Source organism: Mesoplodon mirus (assembly GCF_964341445.2).
Source record: "Mesoplodon mirus genome assembly, chromosome: 12".
In the NCBI taxonomy this organism is placed as follows: Eukaryota; Metazoa; Chordata; class Mammalia; order Artiodactyla; family Ziphiidae; genus Mesoplodon; species Mesoplodon mirus.
The window spans coordinates 646,414-667,641 of record NC_138988.1 but is presented as its reverse complement, the minus strand read 5'-3'; the positions used below and the strand labels follow the sequence as shown (position 1 = coordinate 667,641).

Below are 21,228 nucleotides of genomic sequence, written 5' to 3'. Positions count from 1 at the left end.
AGCTGCCTTAGGGCCACTTTCCTACACGTGAAAAGAATCGGATTGGATCAAGGGTCCTCCTGTCTCACCTTATGGGAGGCGGTGGTCCCACCAGCCCAGGTATAAGCAGCCCATTCTTGCTAAGAAAGGCCGGGCCTCAGGGCATAGTCTGCTCAGCTCCAGGGTCCCTGGGGGACAGCTTCCCAAGGCGGCCTGGCCAGGCGGCCCCCTGGGAGCACAGGCGGAACCACTACCCTTGGTACCCATCCTTCTCACGGCGGCCGCTCCACTGAGTGTGTGACAGGGTCGCCTTGGGCTGTAACTCATTTCCCCGGAGCGTGAGGCTGGGCCCTCTTCCTGCACCCCTGACCAGCAGCCACCTTCTCTCATGAAGTGGACTTCCCTGAACATACGCCCCTTCCTTGGATCCTTAAGCAGCTCCTGTTTTCCTGGAGAGGCTCAGGGACTCCAGGCGGGGCTGCTTCGTGCTGCACTGAGAAGGCTGCAGGCCTGGCAGGATCAAGGCATGGCCGCTCGTTAGGAAAAGCAAGGCCAAGCAGAAAAAAACGGAAACCAGGAGAAGCACTAACTGCTCGCAGGCAGAGGCTGGGATGGCGGGGAGTGGGGGCACCTCTTGGGGAATGAGCCCGAAATCCAGGAAGAACACACGTTTCCAAGGTCCTCCCTTTCTCCCTGCCTCACTCTTTGAAACTAGACCCCAAAAGTGCCCTCTCCACTTGCAGCTGCTGAGTTTGGAAAAGTAAGACCATACTGATGGAGCCGGCAGGCCCACTGGTCACAGGAGGGTCTCAGGCGTTCCTCGTCCGGGGCCCAAGCCCTCAGCATCCCCTCCCCTCCCACCCTGGACTGTGGGCTCCGTGTGGCAGGAAGCAGCACTGCCTGGCGCTGAACAGAGCCACACTAACGCGGGACGAACGGGTGGGTCCTCCAGGCACTCCGGGGGCTGCTTTATGCAAACAACCACGCGTCCCCCAGACAGCTGGCAGCTCGGGTTTGAAATTCCCATTTGAAAGATGAGGAAACTGAGGCTCTGGAATTTGGATAACTTGCTCCAAGTCCCAGGCTGCTGTGCTTCTGAGACAGAACCAGGGCTGAGCTCTGCTGGACCCCAGAGCCGCCCGCCCCACCTGCCTGGCCCTGGGCCCAGCGAGGCCTGGAGAAGAGGCCATCCCTGGAGATGAGACTGCCTCAGACACACCCGCTGCTGCTGGAGCGCGGCCTGCAGTCTGCAGGGGAGAGAACATGGAGAGGACGGCGGAGCTGGTGTCCAGCCACCCACCGCCAGTGCACGCTGCCCTCTGCCTCCCGCCTGAACGGATGTCACGCCAGCTTTGCTTCCTGGGCCGAGACCCTGGCGAGGCCGCTGTGAACGCAGCAGCTCACCTCTCTCTGCGGGAGAAGGAAAACCCTCCTCACTCCAGCCTGGCAGCCTGGGCACCAGGAGCAACTGCTCAGAAAGATCAGGAGGCACAGGCGCCCCAAACAAATGCTCCCCTCACTCAGGAATAACCGTCACGGGCACAGAAGGGTCATGAAGTCCCCGGCCCTGAACACTGGTCTGGACTCCGCGGGCTCTCCTGCCCATCGACGCCGATCACATGGCCGGGTCCAGACGGCGTCCAAAGGGCAACGGGCCTCTGCGCCTCCCGCCGTGACCTTCCCCACCCCGACTGGCTCCCAGCTGTTGAGGGGTCGAGGATGATCCAGCCACTGTTCCAAGTCTGCCCCGAACAGCTCTCCACCATCAATTTCCAAGCGTAAAAGGAAACCAAAAAAAAAAACAAAACAGAAAAAGGAGCTTGATGATTGGAAGGTGCAGAAGCTGAAGATGTCAAAGTCTGAGCGTTCAAAACCTGAGGCAGGACTGACATGAAAATACAACAGCAACCGCAGCTGGAGGAGAGTCCCCGTGGTCCCAGCCATTACAGGAACAGACCTGTCCCCGGAGAAGGTCCACTAGGCCTGCCCAGCCCCTCTCCCCCTCCACCCCACCTCCCTCCAGGGACCCCGCTCCTGTTTTGCAAAATGCTAGCGTTTAAGCATCTGCACACCTCTTCTGGAAGCTTTTAGTAACTGCTCACAACCATGTAGGCAAACCTCACTTAAAAGAAGGGACCCATCTGCCTATGTAAGGAGTCTGGACCTGACCTAGGATGAGCGGGAGGACGGTGAGAAAGAAGCAGAGCCCGGGCTGTTAGGCAGAGAACCAGCGGACAGTCACCGTCCATGCTGCACACCTCACATGCCTGGTGTCCCCCAGACACCAACGGATGACCCCCTTCCGTCCCCACGGACAGGCTCCAGTGCACGTGCCGGCCATCCAGCCTGCAAGACACCGCCAACCTCAAAGCTCCAAACCGAGACAAGGGACTCCAGGACCCGCGGGGACAGCAGGCACTCGGTGGCTTGGCCACGGTCTCAGGCATAGGAAGAGCCACGTGTTAACCTGCCAACCATCACCTCCCACATTTTCAGGGTCTCTTCGAAAACTCCTTCATGATCAACAAACTAAGCCGCCCAAACAGGAAGCAAGTTACAAAGTTACCAAATGAATTTTCCTTGTTGCAGATTTGAAAAAAGGGCAGATGACGTGCCTCTGAAACTCGTTCGTTTCAAAGGCTCATCTTCAGAAAAGTAGAGACGGGCCCTCTGATCCCTGACCCCCAGGAGAAAATCAGTAAGGCGCTCGTGTATTTGTACCGCGACGGTCACACTATCACTACCTCTTCCCAGCGCACGGGGTCCGTTTCCTGAGCCCGCCCGGAGCTCGGGGCCCGGCCGCCCTCCCGCCGGACCGCTCACCTGCCTCTCCAGGCGCCTGAGCTGCTCCTTGTATGAGGCGTCGCGGCGTCTCAGTTCTGCCTCGCGGCTCTCCAGCTCCCCGGCCTGCAGGGAGAGCACAGTCCAGTTAGCCGTCGGCGACCTACGAGTGGAAGCCCACGCAGTGCCACGTCGCTACCGCCGTTAAGAGGGGACCGTGCAGCACTGACCAGGGCAAGCGTGTGCACACGCGCCCCACAGGCTCCAAAGGCAGGCAGGATGACAAGGGCCCCATCACAACGCAGGAACAGGTCGGCTCAGGTGACGGCCCGAAGCTCAAAGCCACGAGTGGAGCTGGGGTCGCGCCTGGGCGGAGAAGGGCCTGGACGGAAGCTGTGCAGCCTCAAGGCACGCAGGCCAGGAGCTCTGCGCCGTCCCCATAGCACATGGGCCGCCGACTCACTCCCTGAGCTCTGAGCGGCACGGACGCCCAGATGTCCTCCTGCTGAGCGAACCACCTGTCTCCAAGGGCCAGGGAGCTGAAAGGTGAGCAGCCTTGGAACCCAGAATCCTAGGCCTCGCAGGACAGCTGCCCCTCAGCCTCCTGATGGGAGCAAACAGAACACTGGCGCACACGGCCGAGGACACCCACAAGGTCACAGCAGGCTACCCGGGCCAGCCCCCTCCCCACCCTCAACCAGCCGGGGGTCCTTCAACAAGTCCCTGACCCCAAGCGCCAGCTCACGCGTGGCAACACATAAACACGGAATGACTCCCCCGACGGGCTGTGCAGGGGTCAAAGGAAATCCCGACGGCAAGGCCAGGGTCACACGAGGCCCACGCGCAACGATGCTGCATCAGACGAAGCAGGAATTCACGTCCTCCTCACGGGGAGGCCCATGTCCCCGGAGCCCTTGGGACCTCCCTCAGTCAGGGCCCCTGGCCTGCCTCTGCCTGAGATAAACGAGGGTTGGCCTGGCGCAGGGGCTGTAGAAAGTGCATACAATGCAAACGCCCGGTGTTGGCGCCTGGACCAGAGGCTGTGCCGGTGACGCAGGTTTGGCGGAGGGAGGTGCCCACTCTGCAGAGCGGCCACCATCCAGCCCTTGCCTGGCGCCTGGCAGGCAGGTGGCCCTCAGGTCAGAGCCAGATGTTAGCAGGTATTGCCACGTGAGACACACCTGTAAGGGGGCTGGGGCATTGGGGGTGAGGGGGAGCCCCTGTCCTCATGGAGCTTAGATCCCAGCAGAAGAGACAGAAAAATAGGACAACTGCAGATGGACACGGGCTGGGGAGCCACAGACGGACAGCTTGCAGGGTAGCGACTGTCGTTCTCCCTAAGACATTTCCCAGTCGGCCTTCTGGGGAAAAACACTGCATAAAGCACACTGTCTCCAACACAAAGGTGAAGTGTCACCATTATGCGTGCCCGCTCTCGGGTCACAGTCTTTGAAGGGGGAAGTGAAGGGAACTGTCAGATGAGCACGCTCGATGCACCTGCCCTGCTCCAAACACAAGGCAGATAAAACCACGGAGACACGGCTGAATTTGTTAACAAGATGCAAACGTCCAACAGAACAGACGGGCACAGAGGCAGGTGAGGCCAAAGCCACAGCCTTGGGCAGAGGTGGGCGTGGGGCCAGCTTCACCCCCGGAGCCCAGGGCTCCCCCAGAATAAGAAGCCAACCTGAAAATCCTGAGGACCCCATATCGGGCCGTGGTTCTCAACCTGCCAGAAGCTGAGTTCAGCCCAGAGGCCACAGCTCCAGCCCCGTGAACCCCAGGCCACAGCTGGGTGGTGCGGGGACTGGCTGGCACTTGGGGCAGCTGTAGGCTGCCACGAAAATGCTCAGCAGGGAGACAAGGAAATAGGAGAGAAACAAAGCCAACAAGACAAAAACCAAAACTTGTGCTCAAAACAAGCCTGCAGGGCCTCCCTGGTGGCGCAGTGGTTGAGAGTCCGCCTGCTGATGCAGGGGATACGGGTTCGTGCCCCGGTCTGGGAGGATCCCATATGCCGCGGAGCGGCTGGGCCCGTGAGCCATGGCCGCTGGGCCTGCGCATCCGGAGCCTGTGCTCCGCAACGGGAGAGGCCACAACAGTGAGAGGCCCGCATACCGCAAAAAAAAAAAAAAAAAAAAAAAAAAAAACAAGCCTGCAAACCAAACCCCAAACACGGGGAGGAAGCGTAAGCTTAGAAAGGCTGCCCATCAAACCAGCAGCTGATGCGAATTCACTCCAGACAAAATTCACATGATGGGACGTCATGACACAGTTTTTTAAAACTTTTTATTATGCAAAATTGTATTACTGTACTAAAATAATACTAAATAAACCCGGTTATTATAATATTAAAGTATATATTAAATAATATGAAATAAATATAAATTTATAATAAAATTTTAAAAAACCCAGATAGCCATCACTAAGCTTCAAAATGATAAACTAGGGACTTCCCTGGTGGTCCAGCAGTTAAGAATCCACCTTCTAATGCAGGGGACATGGGTTCGATCCCTGGTTGGGGAACTAAGATCCCACGTGCCAGAGGGCAACTAAGCCTGCACGCTGCAACTACTGAGCCTGTGCACCACAACTAGAGAGAGAAGCCCACACACCAGAGTGAAAGATCCCACATGCTACAACAAAGATCCTGCAAGACTGCAACTAAGACCCGATGTAGCCAAAAATAAAATTAATTAATTAACTTTAAAAAAAGGAAATATTAAAAAATGATTAACGGAAATCCTGTTTCACCTACAGCGCCCACCCCTCCCTCCCCCCAGATTCCTTACAGCAGGTCATTTCATCTGCACGTACTTCAATATATTTCTCTAAAAGATAAAGACTTTTATTTTCCTAATCAGAACCAGTAGCATTGCATACCAAAAAAATGAATTCCTTAACATCATCAAATATTCAGCCAGCCTTCAAATTTCCAATTGATAAAGGATTTTAAACATGTAAGTTTAAGGTGCTCAAAAAGATAAATGAACTTCTGATTAAAAAAGAAGAAATGAACCTGAAACTGGCAAGCCCCCAAGTAGGTAAATATTATAAATGTAAATTCCTTCAAGGAACTAGAAATCAAATGGATGAGACAAGCCCCACGCTGAGGGCAGTTAGGAGGAAATTAGGAAATGGGGACGCAGTAGAGAGATTTGGTCCTGCAACAGGGACAAGGACGCACAGCAACAGAGGAGCCAGAAAACTCGAGGGCAGAGCACGGGCCGGAGTCCAGCTGCCTGTGGCTGCTTGGGGGACGGGGACGCACAGGGAGGGTGGGGGGAGGAGGGGGAGGTCCGAGCAGAGGAGGCGGGGGCCGGAGGAGAATGAGGGGAGGAGAGGACGGAACAGAAAAGACCAGGCAAGGCTGCAGGGATCAGCATAAGGAATCAGGGACCACAGCTTTTGAGACGGTCCCCCAGGATCCCACGTCCCCGAGCTTGGGCCCTGGAGTGACACCCAAATCCTGATGAGCAGCTATGACTGGAGCGAGAGGGGGCAGTTCCAGGGGCAAAGGTCGTGCTTTCGGTCTGGCGCCCACCTGCTTGTCCACACCCATGGAGCCAGCTTCCCTGGTGTTGTGGGCTGCCCTCCGGAGATGCCCCTGTGGCACGGGGCCTCAGCCCAATGGTCCGAGGGCCTTGGGACGGGACCGCAGGCGTGAGAAGCCAGGAGCAGAGGCCCAGCCAAGCCCAGTCCCAGCCCCAAGGATCCGTGAGGTGTCCGCGGACACCGTGAGGTCATATATGGTTACTGCTTTAAACCACTAAATGCGTAACTTGTTATTTAGCAACAGATAATGAATATAGACCACGAACCAAATAACCTCAGCCTTAAAGGAAAAAGATCACCACTTTGGGTAAAAGAAAGAAAAAGGAAATCCAACTGTGTGCCACTTACAAGGGACCCAGCCCCCACACTAAGGGTTTCACAGAACAAAGGAAAGCCCTCCCCTGGCACAAATACATACTGCAGTGCCCACTGTTCTATCTTGTTTACCCAAAAGGTTCAGCATTCAATCAAACATTTAAACACACACACACACACACACACACACAAAGAAAATAAAGATGTACCATAGACAGGAAATACTCAATAGGGCCAGATGCAACCATGGCCCGGAGTTAGCCCAGAGGGACTTCAAAGGCACCAGGGTTACCACGGCGGAGACTCTAGCAGGAAACGGTGGGCACCGCGTGGGAAGTCGTGGAGACTTCCTGCAGGAGGACAGGAACCTCCAGTCCCCACTACTCCTGAGGAGACGCCAGCCGCTAGTCTCACAGAGAGTCCCTTGCATGTGATGAGTGGCTTCTCCTGCTGGTTTCAAGACTCTCTCTTTGACTGTGGCCTCTGACAGTCTGGCTGCGACGTGTCTCAGTGTGGGTGTCCTGAGATCTCCCCGTGCACAGCCCTAGCCAGAATGCGGCCTCCAGCTGCCCAGCAAAACGTCAGAGCCTTTCAAAGCCTCCCATATGCCTCTTTTCTGTAGCTCTGCTTGCCTGGCGTTTGGGTTACCCCACTGTTTGCACCCCACTGTCCTCCACCCGTTCAACAATGGCCTCTGATGGTTTACGACAAACGACCCCAGGGCATCCCTGAGTCACGTGAAATGAAGTCAGCCTTGCGAGTGGGGTCCTCCAGGGAACCCCTAGACAGGAAGAAGAATGACGACCTCTGGGAACGGGGCTCTGAAGGACTCCAATCCTTTTCCACCCTGTGCACTGGCTGCCAGGCTGCAGGGCTGTACCAAGATTGTGTCTGCTGGCTTTCAAGGTTACTGCTTAGGTTGGGAAGAGGAAGATGGGAATAAGGACAATTTGAAATGCCACACACCTCACTCTCCTTACTGAGATTCACCCATTTTTCCTGCACAAATGCCCCTGGAGGGCCACAAGTCTTTGGTTAAGTTTCAGTTCTAAAAAAAGAGGCTCTGTCCATTTTCCTTGCTTTTATGGAAGAGAGGGTCTTCAGAGGCCCCTCCTCCACCTTCACTGACACCACCCAAACTAGAACAGAACCAAACAAAAACGCAAGAAATCGTGGGCTCATTAGCCAACTGGACAGAGCAGAGGAAAGAATCAATGAACTTGGAAACAAATGATTAGAGATTATTCCAATAGAAGCCCAAGCAGACGAAGCATGAAAAACAGAATGAAACAGGGCCCCCAAGATCTACAGGACAATATTAAATGACAGAGCATACCTTTAATTGAAGTCCTAGGAGGAAAAGAGAAAGATGAGGCAAAAAAAGGGAAGAGATAAAGGCCAAGGATATTCCAAAATTAATTAAAGACCACAAATATTTCAGAGAAGCTCAGAAAAATCCCAAGCAGCGTGCTTTTGTGAAGTTCTTAAATAATTCCTGAAGTAACAGAATACATCTTGAGCATAGATTTTTTAAAAAGTAATTTCCAGAATAACGACTAAAAATGTAACCAAAGAAAGCACAAATAAAAAGCCAGTAGAGGAGATAAAACAAAATTCTAAAATGTACTGATTTATCTCCACCCTCTCCCTCAAAAAAAACTACAAGAAAGCAGCAACAGAGGAACAAGAACAGATGCAACAAACAAATCAAATAACAAATGGTTGGTTTAAATGCGCTCATACAAATAATGATATTAAATATAAACAGACTTACCCCTATATTAGTTCCCTTTTGCTGTTGTAAGAACTTACCAAAAACTTAGTGGCTTAAAGTACTACAAATTTATTCTCTTACAGTTCTAGAGGTCAGAAGTCTCGAATGGGCCTTATTTGGCTACGAGTGTGGTGTCAGCAGGGCTGTCTCCTTCTGGAAGCTCTGGAAAAGAACCCGTTTTCCTGCCCTTCCCAGCATCTCGGGGTCACCTGCATTTCTTGGCTCATGGCCCCAGGTCTCCCTGCCCTCTGCTACTGTTATCACGTCTCCTCCTCTGACTCTCCTGTCTCCCTCTTTCCCTGATCATTCCCTGATTTCCCTTTCTCCTAATCTCCCTGACATTTGAGATCACACCAGGCATCCTTGGATAATACAGGAGAGCCTCCCCACCACATATTCTTAACTTAGTGACATCTGAAGAGCCCTGTTTACCATGCAAGAGAGTACATTCACAGGTCCTGGGGGTTGGGAGGTGGACGTCTCTGGGGGGCCGTTATTCTGCTTACCATACACACCAATGCAAAGGCAAAACCCCAGCTATATGTTATTGATAAAACAATAATACAAACAGGTTTTAAAAAATGGGAAAAGGTTGGGCTTCCCTGGTGGCTTATTAGTTGAGAGTCCGCCTGCTGATGCGGGGGACACGGGTTCGTGCCCCGGTCCGAGAAGATCCCACATGCCGCGGAGCGGCTGGGCCCGTGAGCCATGGCCGCTGAGCCTGCGCGTCCGCCACGTCCCTTCGCGCCCACCGCGTCTGATCCGTTGGCCCCACGCTCTGCACCCTCGCTTCCTCTCAGCAGCACCCAGGTGCTGGGCGGAAGGTACCACCTCGATTGTAACAGAAACAGGGATCAGAGACGACTCCTGAACGACAGGGCCCAGTCAGTAAGAACAGCAGTGACCATGTATCAACAGTTTATAAACAATGACTCAAGTGCTCCTTCAACTCACCCAACAGTCCGGTGAGGAGGGAACCATTAAACCCACTTAAAAGGCAAGAAAACCGAGGCACAGAGTGATGCGGTCACCCAGAGCCACACAGTGAGGTCACGCAGAGCTGAGATGCTGAAGTTAAAGACTTTAGCTGTCCCCAGAGGGAGAGAGTCCCAGCATGTGTGGGTCTCCACGCAAACCATCCTGGAAGGTGCTACCTTCCCCGAGGTTTCTAGGAGGGCTCCGGCCTGGGAGGGGAAGGTCAGGAAGCTAAATGTAACCACGTGCACGTCTCCACTTAAGGTGGCTGCCTAGGGGGCTGGGCAGAGCGACAGGCCGCGTGGGTCTCCTGCTGGGGAAAGCCTGGGACTGCCCAGCCTCCTCCGGGAAGGCCACCCAGCGGGGGCCACTGGGTCACAGTCCTGACCTCTCCACGCGGCATGGAGGACGGGCCTGAAGCTGTGAAGTCAGCGAGGGTCACTGCTGAGTGCATGAAAGATGGGAGGGAGGGAGGGAAGGAAGGAGAGGCTCGCTCACAGCCATGAACTGCCCGGTCCTCCTCTGGTCTACTGGGTGGTGTTGGTTTGGTTTGGTTTTCAATTGAATTGGTCACCAGCGTTTACCAAACTGGGATTTTTACAGAAAAACATTTGGACTTCCCTACGAGAAACTAGAAAACGGGTCACGAACCCAGCGTGGACAGCAGTTCTGCCCGGGGCCGTGCGTCCGCCTTCCCAGAGCCAAGTGCTGGGCCCGTGTGCAGGTGCCCCCACCTCCGGCACTGCACGGCCCTCTCTGGCCTTGCTTCTCCCCACACCAAGACCCCGCTGCTTCCCAGTCTCCGTCTGTTCATACTATCAGCCACCACAGTGTCCCGGCGGCTCGTGTGTCCAGAGCCCTCCTGGAGCGAGGGACACACCACGGGGACGGCAGGCTGAGGACATGCTGATGAGCGGCTAGGATGCCGGAGGGACGTGGGGAAGGGCCGTGAGGACAGGGGCAGCCAGAGAGGGGGGTGGTGACCACTCAGGGCCTCTGGGTAAGTGACTCAAACGCAAAGGCTTCCTGGGGGAACAGGCTGCTGAGCTCGGGCCCGGGGAGTGGAGAGAGGTCAGCTGTGCTGAAAGGAAGGGGGCACCCAAGAGCTCTAAGCAGGAGACAGATACGATCTGACATTTATTTTTTAAACCCAGTTCATAAAAGTCGAACCGGAAGGCTGCTGCCCAGGAAGACGTCCTGATTCCCTCGTCGCGCACGGACGGTGATTCGCGGGCAGGCACACGGAGCATCCCCTGCGGCTGTGTCAGCTGTCGCCACACAAGGGCAGCGAGGAGAGGCTCACAGAGGCAATAACAGGCAATCTTCTAGCCAAACACCTTTTAGAAAGTAATGATGGAGAATAAACCCCCGCCTGGGAGCGAGGCAGGGGCTGTCTTTCAGCGCAGGGTAACAACACGCCACTTGAAATAAGCCTGTCGGGCAGAGGAGTGCCCGCGCTCAGATCTGCAGGCTGAAAAGACTGGCGGGGGAAGGGGGCCGCATTCAACTCCGCCGCCCGCTGCTCCACACGGCTGCAGGTACCAGCGCTCAGAGACGCAGCTTCAACACAATGGTGCCTGGGCCATGGCTCTCGACAGAACCAGGCCACGGGCAGAGGCGCCGCGTGCACCGGGCAGAGGCGGCCACTGTGAGCGGGGGATCCCCCCACCCCACCCCGTGCCGAGGTGTCCAGAGCATCCTCCCGGCCTGATGTGAACTGAAGACGTTCTCAGAGGTGAACGGGTCGGGGGGAGCAGCCCCTGACTCACCAGGAACGGGTGGCCAGGGGCCTGGTCACACCTGAGCACGTGGCTGTCAGCAGGCAGGCGGGCCAAGCTCCTAACCCCCCAGAGGGATCCGGGCTCCGTGCAGCACTGTCCCACCACCCCCGCCGGCTCCCACGACCTGGGCTGAGACCACAAGGACGCAAGAACTTGGAAGAGCCGCCCCAGCGCTGGCGTGGGGCCTCCGTGGCACAGCCCAGAGGCCAGGCTATGGGGGACGGCGGCGGCCACCCTGATGGCCTTCGAGACACACGATGGTTCGGGGCCAATCCGAAGTCTGCTCAGACCCTGCAGGCCCGCCCACAGTTTCTGCCAGGCCACCTCGTGGACGACGGGGAGGTGACGGTGAAGGACCACTCTTCTCTGACCGCGACTCGACCACCTGAAAACGCCGCCCCCTTCACGGGTGCTCCAGGGTTTCCACGGCTCTGCTCTTGGCTCCTACTCTTCTTTGCCAGAAATGCCTCTTTTTCTGCATCCTGCCTGCCAGCCTGGCAGATTCTCCGACGCTCTGCCCACGTGGTCTTTCTCCTTGGACTCCCCAGCCCCCTGCAAACCCCCGCCTTGGGGTGTGTGGGCAGGGGTGTGCGGTCCTACTTCTACGTGGGGCAGGTGTGCTGGGGATGACTCGTTGGGCCGGGCACCCGGCTCGGGCTCCGATAGTCACCGTCCCCCGAATCCGGGCCCCCAGCCTCCCTCCCTGCTCACAACCGCGGGGCTGGTTTCTGTGGCTGCAGTCAAGATCTGACTGTCGTATCTTCTCTTCCCTCGGCATGCAAACACAACGGCTTCTCCCATCTGTGCTCCCGGGGCACTTAAATAGATTTTGTAGTTATTCTAATTATTGTTACACCAAGCGATCTACTGACCCCCTGCAAACATCCACGCTTCGTGGGGGAAGCCCCCAGCCCCTTCTGTCCATCCGGCAGTGCACCCAGCATGTAGGCACTGGCCATTCGTCCTCAGAACTGAACTGACACGTTCACGTTATCAGAAGCATAACTCAGGCCCTTACACAAGGGCCAAACCTTCAAGAATCTCCTGGGAGGTTATCTACTTGCTGTCCAACAAACAGCTCATCCCATGATCGCCACTGTCCACGCATGGATGCCGATGGCAGGGCCGGGCTGGAGCTCAGGGCCTCTGGTCGTGCAGCCACGCTCTGGGCCTCCCGACACTGCTTCTCAGGGCCTCTGTCAGAGAAGCACCACAGGCCAGGCGCCCCCCAGTCACTCTAACAAAGCTGCCGCTGTTCAAAGTACTGCTCAGAACTAACATGCTGACGCCTGTCTTTAACAGTGTAAATCTTCCATCCTTAAGAGAGGTACTGAGTTTCTGGAAAGAGCCAGAAGGTTTCGGTACCAGGGCCAAGGAAGGAGGTGAGCTGTCCCAAGGTGGGGGCAGACCCAGCCACAGAGTGTGCAGTGGGCACCCCGACCCCAGGGGGAACCTCCCTGCTCCGGGGGCAAGTGCGGGGTTTCCGCCCCGCTGAGCGCTGAAGGGGTGCGGGTGTGTGTACACCTGTGTGCATGAGCCTCCCGTCACACCCCCAGTCCCCCCATGAGGACTGTGTCTCTGGGCCTCATCTGTCCCACTAACCTCTAAGCCCTGGGGAGCATAACTCGAGGGCTGGGTCTGTAAGCTGCTCGACCCACAGCGACGACGTGGGGCCTCCCCACCCTCCCAGCACCACATTCCGCGGGCCTGCCCCACCCGGCCCATCATCCTCTCACGGGCCTGCAGTGGCTCTGGTCACCTGGTCCCACACCAGCCCCCCTACCGGGTCGGGCTGCCGCTCGAGTGCTATTCCCAGGGACCCGGGAAGCAGAGGGAACAAGCCAGTGCCCTATGGGGACCTCAGCAACTCCAGGAGCCGGAGACCCTCAGTCGTCCTCTTCCCTCCTCTCAGCAAAGGAGCAGCAGGGGGAGGGGAAGGAGGGACCAGGAATGGGGCCCAAGGGACCCCGCCCGAGCCACGGTGAGGGTCTCGGCAATGGGGAGGCACTGAGAGTTTCAACAAGGGACATTAATACTCAGAATCGCCTGTCGCGAAGGCCAGTCTCCGGCGGTGCTGGAAGCCGATCGCAAAGAAGAGGAAAACCCTGTGGCCAACATCCTGTTTAGCCAACCAGTGAGGAGGCCGGGACCCAGGGCGTGTCCCTGACCTTGTCTCCGTGAGAAAAGACTACAGACAGGGAAGGACAGGTCTCATCCCAGGGCTGCAAGGGGCGGGGAGGGCCCGGCGCGCGGCCTCCAGGTCGGTGGGGCGATGGCCCCTGCACAAAGATGGAGATGGGGGTTCAGCTCATGGGAGCAGCTGTCGGGGGGGCCCGACTAAAGCTGCCCGCACGCCTGTCTGGGCAGGCCCCCTTCCAGTCCCCACCTGCAGCGCGAGCCCTACGGCGTCTGTGGACACAGATGGCCCGCGGCCCACGTGGCAGACCTGCTCCTCCCGGACCAAGTGCCCTGACAAGCTCTGGACCAAACACAAGAGGGAACCGTCTGAAGGCCCCAGAGAAAAGCAAGCACAGCTAGGAGGTTGCTGCTGAAATCCAGCCTCTGTGCACCGGTGCCAAATAGAAATGTGCAGACAGAGTTTTGGGTGAAGGAGCAAAGAAATAGCTTTATTGCTTTGCCAGGCAAAGGGGGCCACAGCGGGCTAATGCCCTCAAGGCTGTGTGTCCCTCCCAGAGGGGGTCGTGAGGGGTTGTATAGTGGTCAAGGAGCAGGGCTTGGTCAGCTCATGGACAGTCCTGGGACTGGTTGGCATCAGGGTGAAGTTTCACCTTGAAGAAACATCAAGCATCATCAACCTTCTGGTTTCAACATGTCTGGGGGTCTATGTGCTTGTGGTCAGCAGCTTTCACCTGGTGGGTCAGCTTCCTGCAAAAACAACTTAGGAATGTGCGTCAGGCCTTTGTCTCCATCTTTCAGGGAACTGGGAGTTCGGTGATTTTGTGATGTGGCAGAATTGTCGTCTCAGCGGTTCCCAGGTCCCCGGCCCAACAGCTACTCTCTGTTTCCCCATTTTCACATTTCCCATCATTCACTCCTCAGTCAGCATTTACTTCAACAGACAAGGACACGGGGGCCTGAGCACGGTTTCACGCGGGAGGAGGGTCGCCATGTGGAAGGAGGACACGGCGGGAGGGGCCGGCATTTCCACGAGTTTTCAAGAACTGGTCCCATTTGGTGCCACACTGGGAGCCGAGAAACTGACGAGAAAACGAGAAATCTGAGTTCGGGGTCACGCTGGAGCGTGAGGGGAAGACCGCAAAGAGGAGAGCCCCGAGCTCTGCACATGGACGCTGCCCAATCTCAGGCTGACCCTGACCTGCCCGTGCGGTGCAGTGAACGCTCATTAGAGGGAACTTGAGGTTTAAACACCTGTTTCAGCAAAGAAGGACCGAAATATCCTCGGTCCGCTGTCCAGCCCACAAAGCTGGAAAACAAATACGAACCGGCTAATTAGACCCAAGGTAAGTAGAAGAGAGGAGATAAGAGAACAGGAGTGTAAATCAAGGAAACAGAAAGCAAACAATAGAGAAAATCAACCAAGTCAAGAGTGGGTTTTGGGAAACGATCAATGAAACTGATAAGTTCCTGGCTGGAACGCGAGAAGAGGGCGTGTGGTGACAGGTCCCTGGGACGCAGGAGAGCATCGCCAAGGGTGCCGAGCAGGACGGCGGACCCCCGCCGGCTCCCCCCAAGACTGAACACTCCCTCTTCTCAGAAGGACCACACATGGCCCGGTGGGGACCACCCTGAGCAGAGGCCCCAAAGGAGAAGACACCGGTGTCCTGTCCCATCCAGGCTCCAGACTGATAGGTCCGGGGTCACCATACCCTTCCAACACATGCCCTTTTATTTAGGCCAGAGCTGGTCTCCAACCAAAGAATCCTGGCTGTTACCAGGGCCACAGGCACCCGGTTAGGACAGAGGGGATGACATGGCCGCCAGGGGACAGGGACCAGCATCTCCGACAGGAGGAGGGACACCAGGAGCTGACGCCAGAGGCGGCCCTGACGCAGTGGCACCTGCGCCCCAACTCAGACCAGTCCTTCCCCTCAGCCCCACAGGCCCCAAGAGCCCAGGCATCCGGAGAGGCGGGCAGGCCAGAGCCGGAAATGACAGGAGAGGCGGCGACAAGAAATCTCTTGGGCCAAGGCGCTGCCGGGAGGTTCTGGGATGGACACAGCAACCCTTCCTGGCAAGGAGGTGCTCTCCCCAAAGGAGCATCTGGGGAGGCGAGCGCTCCCGCCTTTGCCCATCCCCAGGTGGCCTGGGGAACCGAGTGTCTCACGGGAGCCAGCACAGGGAGCCTCAGCTTCCAAGGGGAGGGCAGACCTGACTCCTGGCTCAGCAGCCTCCTTGCTTTCTCCTCTGCAGGCTCTAAGCCCGTGCTCTGCGCATAAACCACACCCCTGCTCACAAGCCCGCAGTTTAGCTACGAGAACAGTGGATCTCTCATCATCAGGCAGGCAGAGGGTGGCAGGAAGTTCAAGCCCAGCCTGGGTGCCATCCTTCCCTGATCCCCTGAGCCCAGGAGTCCTCCCTACGGACTCCCAAGAACTCCAGGATTCCCCCAACGTTAGTCACTGACTGGATCCCACCTGGGCTTTTCTGCACAAACAGGCCCCAGGGTGGGAGCAGAAGCTGGGCCACGCCCTGGAGGGGCTGTCACCGAGCTGGACAGCAAGGACAGAGGTTACTGTATGTAAATTATACCTCAATAATCTCTCCTTTAAAACCATTAGTTATAATTCACCACATTAATGGAATAAAGGGGAAAAACACATGGGCCTGAGCAGATTCAGAAAAGTATTTGATAAAATTCAACACATACTCATGATAAACTCAGCAACTTAGCCCAGAAGTCTGACAAAGAGTAACTATAAAACCTGCACTAACACCAGACTGACTTAACGGTGAAATACTGATCATCTCCCCCTATGTCCACAACTAAGAGAACACCACCCAGATAATAATTTCTATCCTAAATTGTACTGGAGGTCCAGCCAGTACAAGGCAAGAAAATAAACGGGATTTTTTTAAAATTCCCATCCTTGAACTGGAAAGGAAAAAGTAGAATTGCCATGACACTCAGATGACATGACTGTATGTAGAAAAACCTAAGGAAACTACACAATACATGGACTAATAAGTAAATTTATCAAAGTCGCAGGATACAATGTCATAAAAATTAAATAAAAATTAATCACATTTCTATATACTAGTAATAAATAAAAATAATTAAAATGAAAAGCAATACCATTTTCATTAGCATCCAAAAATATAAAACACCCAGGAGTAAATCTAACAAAAGAGAATCTAAGATCACTGCACAGAAATCTATGAAGCATTGCTGAGAAGGCCTAAACACACACACACAGAGAGAGAGAGAGAGAGAGAGAGAGAGAGATGGTGGGGGGGAGAAACTGAAGACTCGAGAATGTTAAGATTTCAACTCTCTCCAAATTAATCTACAGATGTTAATCTGACAAACTGATTCTAAAATTGATATAGAAATGCAAGGAACCTAGAAAAGCCAAATAATCTTGAAAACAACAAAAATGTAGGACTAATACACAAGATAATCAGACCTACTATAAAAAGAAAGAAACTGATTGAACTGAACAGAGTCCAGAAACAGCCATCACACATAAAGTTAACTGATGAACGGCAGAGGTTTCTCTTGCAATCCAGGGAGGGAAGAGTCACCTTTGTAATAAATGTATATCCCTACCTGTACCTTATACAAACTTTAATTCACACTGGATTAGAGACCTAAATGAGAAAGATTTTGAAAAATTGAAAGGTAGCATCAGTACAATCCCTATCAAAATCTCAGCTGACTTTTTTCTTTTGCAGAAACATAAAAATACATCCTAAAATTCATACAGAATCTCAAGGGACCCTGAACAGTCAAAAGAATCAGGAAGAAGAACAAAGGTAGAGGATTCACACCTCTTGATTTCAAAACTTACCACAAAGCTCAGTAATAAGACAGTGTGCTACTGACATGAGGATAGATGTGTGAATTAATGGGAGGAATGCAGAGGCCAGAAATAAACCCTTATATTTATAGTCAACTGATTTCAATGAGGGTGCCAAGTCCATACAATGGAGAAATAACAGTCCTTCAACAGATGATGCTAACACAACAGTTCATCCACATGCAAAAGAAAGAAGCTGGACTCCTACCTCACACCATATAGAAAAACTTAAAACGGATCAAAGACCTAAATTTAAGAGCTGAAACTTTATACTCTTAGAAGAAAATATAGGGATAAATCTTCATGACTTTGAATTTGGCAACAGATTCTTAGATATGACAGCAAAAACACAAATAACTAAAGAAAAAATAGATCTGTTGAACTTCATCAAAATTCAAAACTTTTGGGGCTTCCCTGGTGGCGCAGTGGTTGAGAGTCCGCCTGCCGATGCCGGGGACACGGGTTCGTGCCCTGGTCCGGGAAGATCCCACATGCCGCGGAGCAGCTGGGCCCGTGAGCCATGGCCGCTGAGCCTGCACATCCGGAGCCTGTGCTCCGCAATGGGAGAGGCCACAACAGTGAGAGGCCCGCGTACCACAAAAACAAATAAATTTAAAAAAATTTTTTTAACTTTTGTGTTTCAAAGGACATCATCAAGAAAGTGAAAAGATACCCATAGAATGGGTGGAAATATTTGCAAATCATTTATCTCACAAGTGGCTTATATGCAGAACTCTTATGACTCAAAAATACGAAGGCAAGTAACCTAACTTAAAAGGGGCAAAGGATCTGAACAGACATTTCTTCAAAGAAGATATACAAATGGCCAATAAGCACATGGAAGGATGCTCAAAATCATTAGGGAAATACAAAGAGCTGCCAGTCGCACCCACTAGAACAGCTCTAGGCAAAAGGACAGACAACAGCCAGTGCTGACAAGGATGGAGCACCAGGAGCCCCTCCCACATGCTGGTGGGAATGTAAGATGGTGCAGCCACTGTGGAAAACAGTCCGGTAGAACCTCAAAAGGATCAAGGTAAGAGTCACCATACACGTGAATAATTCTACCAAGTAATAACAATACAAGAGAACTGAAAACTTAGGTCTAATGAGAACTTATTTATGAACGCTTTTATAAGCATTATTTATAATAACCAGACAGCGGAAACAACCCAAAGGTCATCGACTGATGCACAGAGAAATAAAATGTGGTCCATCCATACAATGGAGTATTATTTGGTCATAAAAGAGGAATAAAACACTGATACATGCTACAATATAGATGAACCTTGAAACGATTATGCCCAGTTTAAGAAGCCAGACATAAAGGCCATATATTATATAATTCTATTTCATGAAATGTCCAGAATAGGGAAATCCATAGGTACAGAAAATAGATGGATGGTTTCCAGGGGACAGGGCTGGGGAAATAGGGAATTACTGCTAATGGTAATGGTTTGGGGGGATGGTGTGAAATGCTCTAGAATTAGCGGTGATTACTGCAATATTCAGTGAATATGCTAAAAACAATAACTTGTATGCCTTAAAAGGGTAAATTTTATGATATGTGAATGATATCTACAACAAGCTGTCATTTTCTTAAGTGCTTCTAGAAGAAAACAGTAAACAATGAAAAATATCTTCATGACCATAGTATAAGCAAAGACGTTCTAAACAGGAAACAAAAAGAATTAAATGTAAAAGAAAAGTGTGACAGGGGCTTCCCTGGTGGCTCAGTGGTTGAGAGTCCGCCTGCCGATGCAGGGGACACGGGTTCATGCCCTAGTCTGGGAAGATCCCACATGCCGCGGAGCGGCTGGGCCCGTGAGCCATGGCCGCTGAGCCTGCGCGTCCGGAGCCTGTGCTCCGCAACGGGAGAGGCCACAGCAGTGAGAGGCCCGCGTACCGCAAAAAAAAAAAAAAAAGAAAAAAAAGAAAAGTATGACAAATGGGACTTAACAAAAGAGATTATTAAGAGTGCAGAGGCAGGCCCCAGGTTGGGAGAAGATATGTGCACATTATATATTTTCAACAAGGGACTGGATTCAAAATATATAAAGAACTCCTACAAACTGATAGAAAAAAAAACAAAACCCAATTTTTAAAAAATAAGTAAAAGATATGAACTGACATTTCACAGAAGAGGCTATCTAAATGGCCAATAAACATTTTCGAAGGTACTCAACCTCCACAAACGTCAGGAAATGCAAAGTACAACCACTGCTTCTCCACCAGAATAGTTCAAACTAAACAACTGACAGTAAGAAAGCGGGGGTGCGGTGGGACACTCGGAGGCGAGGGCTGAGGAACACAGACCGCGAAGGCACGGCCAGCCGGCCTCCATGCGACCCCGCCGGTCACTGCCTGGCTACAGGCCGCAGCCTGGGCGGGGGCACAGGGGCAGGCGAGCCCGTGTCGCTGCTGCCTGCGTGGCCTCTTCACGGGACAGACCTGAGGGGCGAGCATGTCTTGTTCTCTGCTGATCTCTGCAGCCCTGCGGCTGCCAGTGAAGCTGAAACCGCCCTCAAGGAGCACACAAAGCCGCCCTCAGGCAGCACCCTTTGGCCTCAGACAGTGGACCAGGGAAGCCAAGCTGCCCAGGAACAGGCCTGGCCTGTTCTCAGACAATGGCTCAGAGATCACCCTCTGGGCAGCTGTCGAAGTCTAGGCCCACTACCCATACCTGATCTCAATGTGTTCTGGAAAAAGAGCCTAAACCCGGAGCCTGCAAGCCCACCTTCCCATTATGATGTGGTGGGGCAGGGTGGGGGGATGGGGTATGGCTCAGAGGACAGGCGGGCTTTACAGAAAGGGCTGAGCCAGCGGAAACGCAGGCTGAGAGGGACAGCAGAGCTGCCTGGACCACACCAGCAGCTGCAAGCTGACCTGCCAAACTGGACCTTAAAAAGCCATCCTCGCACCTGCCCGGCCTCCCCAGGGGCCTGGGAGCAGACACAACAGGTGTGCAGACCACAGCCCCACGGTCAGCATCCCAGTCTGCACTCACAGAGGCCTCCTCAGACCCACTGGCGATGCCGAGCCCGCTGCAGGAGGGCCAGGCTGTCACACAGAATGGATTCAGACAACAGGTAGGCACGGGGGACGGTGGGGCCAGGCCTCCGTCTGCTGCCCTCCCTCCCCGTCCAGGAAGCTGCAGGTCATGAGGCCTGCTGGCACGGAGCACTGAACAGCAATGGCCAATCTGCTCACATCTGCAGGCAGGAGAGTTCATCTTCCTAACTGGTGAGACGTGAAGGCCACCAGGTTGCCATGGTGACTTGTATCCGAGAACACATGGATAGGCTATCCCTTCATATGCCTTCGTTTTTTTCCTCTTAGAAACTACATTCAATATAGAGTCACAACCAGTACAGGTAATAAACATAGTGGAAGGCAGGCCGGCTGTGTCCGAGGGTACCGGTCACCTCTGCAAGACCCACGTGGAGTCTCCAGGGATGCACATGCCCTGGGCAGGCATCCACGGAGCCCGAGAGGGGTCGGCGTCAAATGCCCCAAAGCACCTATTCGCAGACAGGAAAAACTCGTCCGTGATCCCCATGGCAAAGGGCCTCCCACATGCACACGACTCCAGGGGAGAAGACCCCTGAGTTAGGAGGGTCAGGTAAGGGCTCCATGGAAAACAAAAGAGGACCACAAGCTGGAAACCTGCCCTCTGCCAGCCGGGCTCCCCAGGCCGGTCCACCCATGCTGACATGGGTTAGGGTTAGCACCGGGCTCCGCAGGCCACCTGCTGGGCACGGGAAGCCCCGGTAGGAGGCAAACAGCCCAGGGACAGAGCCCAGGCCTGGCTGACCATCCTCAGCAGGCGCCACGGCTGCCTGGTGGCCCTGACCCGGCCCAGGGGAGGGGGCGTGCAGGGCGGGAGGGGCTGGATGCGGCCAGGCCGGGAGCCTCTCCTTTGCGAGCAGCACAGATGTGGAATCGCAGTCAGCTGACGGGGAGAGGAAGCCTGGGCTGTTTTTGGTAATTCTCAATGCCCTAGAAGTGGCTTTCTGACATCTGCCTGGAAAGCTGTTCATTAAAAAAAAAAAAAAAAAGAAGAAAGAAA

General features: G+C 54.1%; 1 protein-coding gene across 1 annotated transcript in view; it reads right to left on the bottom strand.

Annotated features, from left to right (window-relative positions):
* Nucleotides 1–21,228, bottom strand: part of CHCHD6 (coiled-coil-helix-coiled-coil-helix domain containing 6) — a 128,146-nt gene that overhangs the window by 42,873 nt on the left and 64,045 nt on the right. The window contains exon 5 of the mRNA XM_082637208.1: nt 2,803–2,886. Coding sequence (XP_082493334.1) covers nt 2,803–2,886 — 84 coding nt within the window. The remainder of the gene's footprint in view (nt 1–2,802; nt 2,887–21,228) is intronic.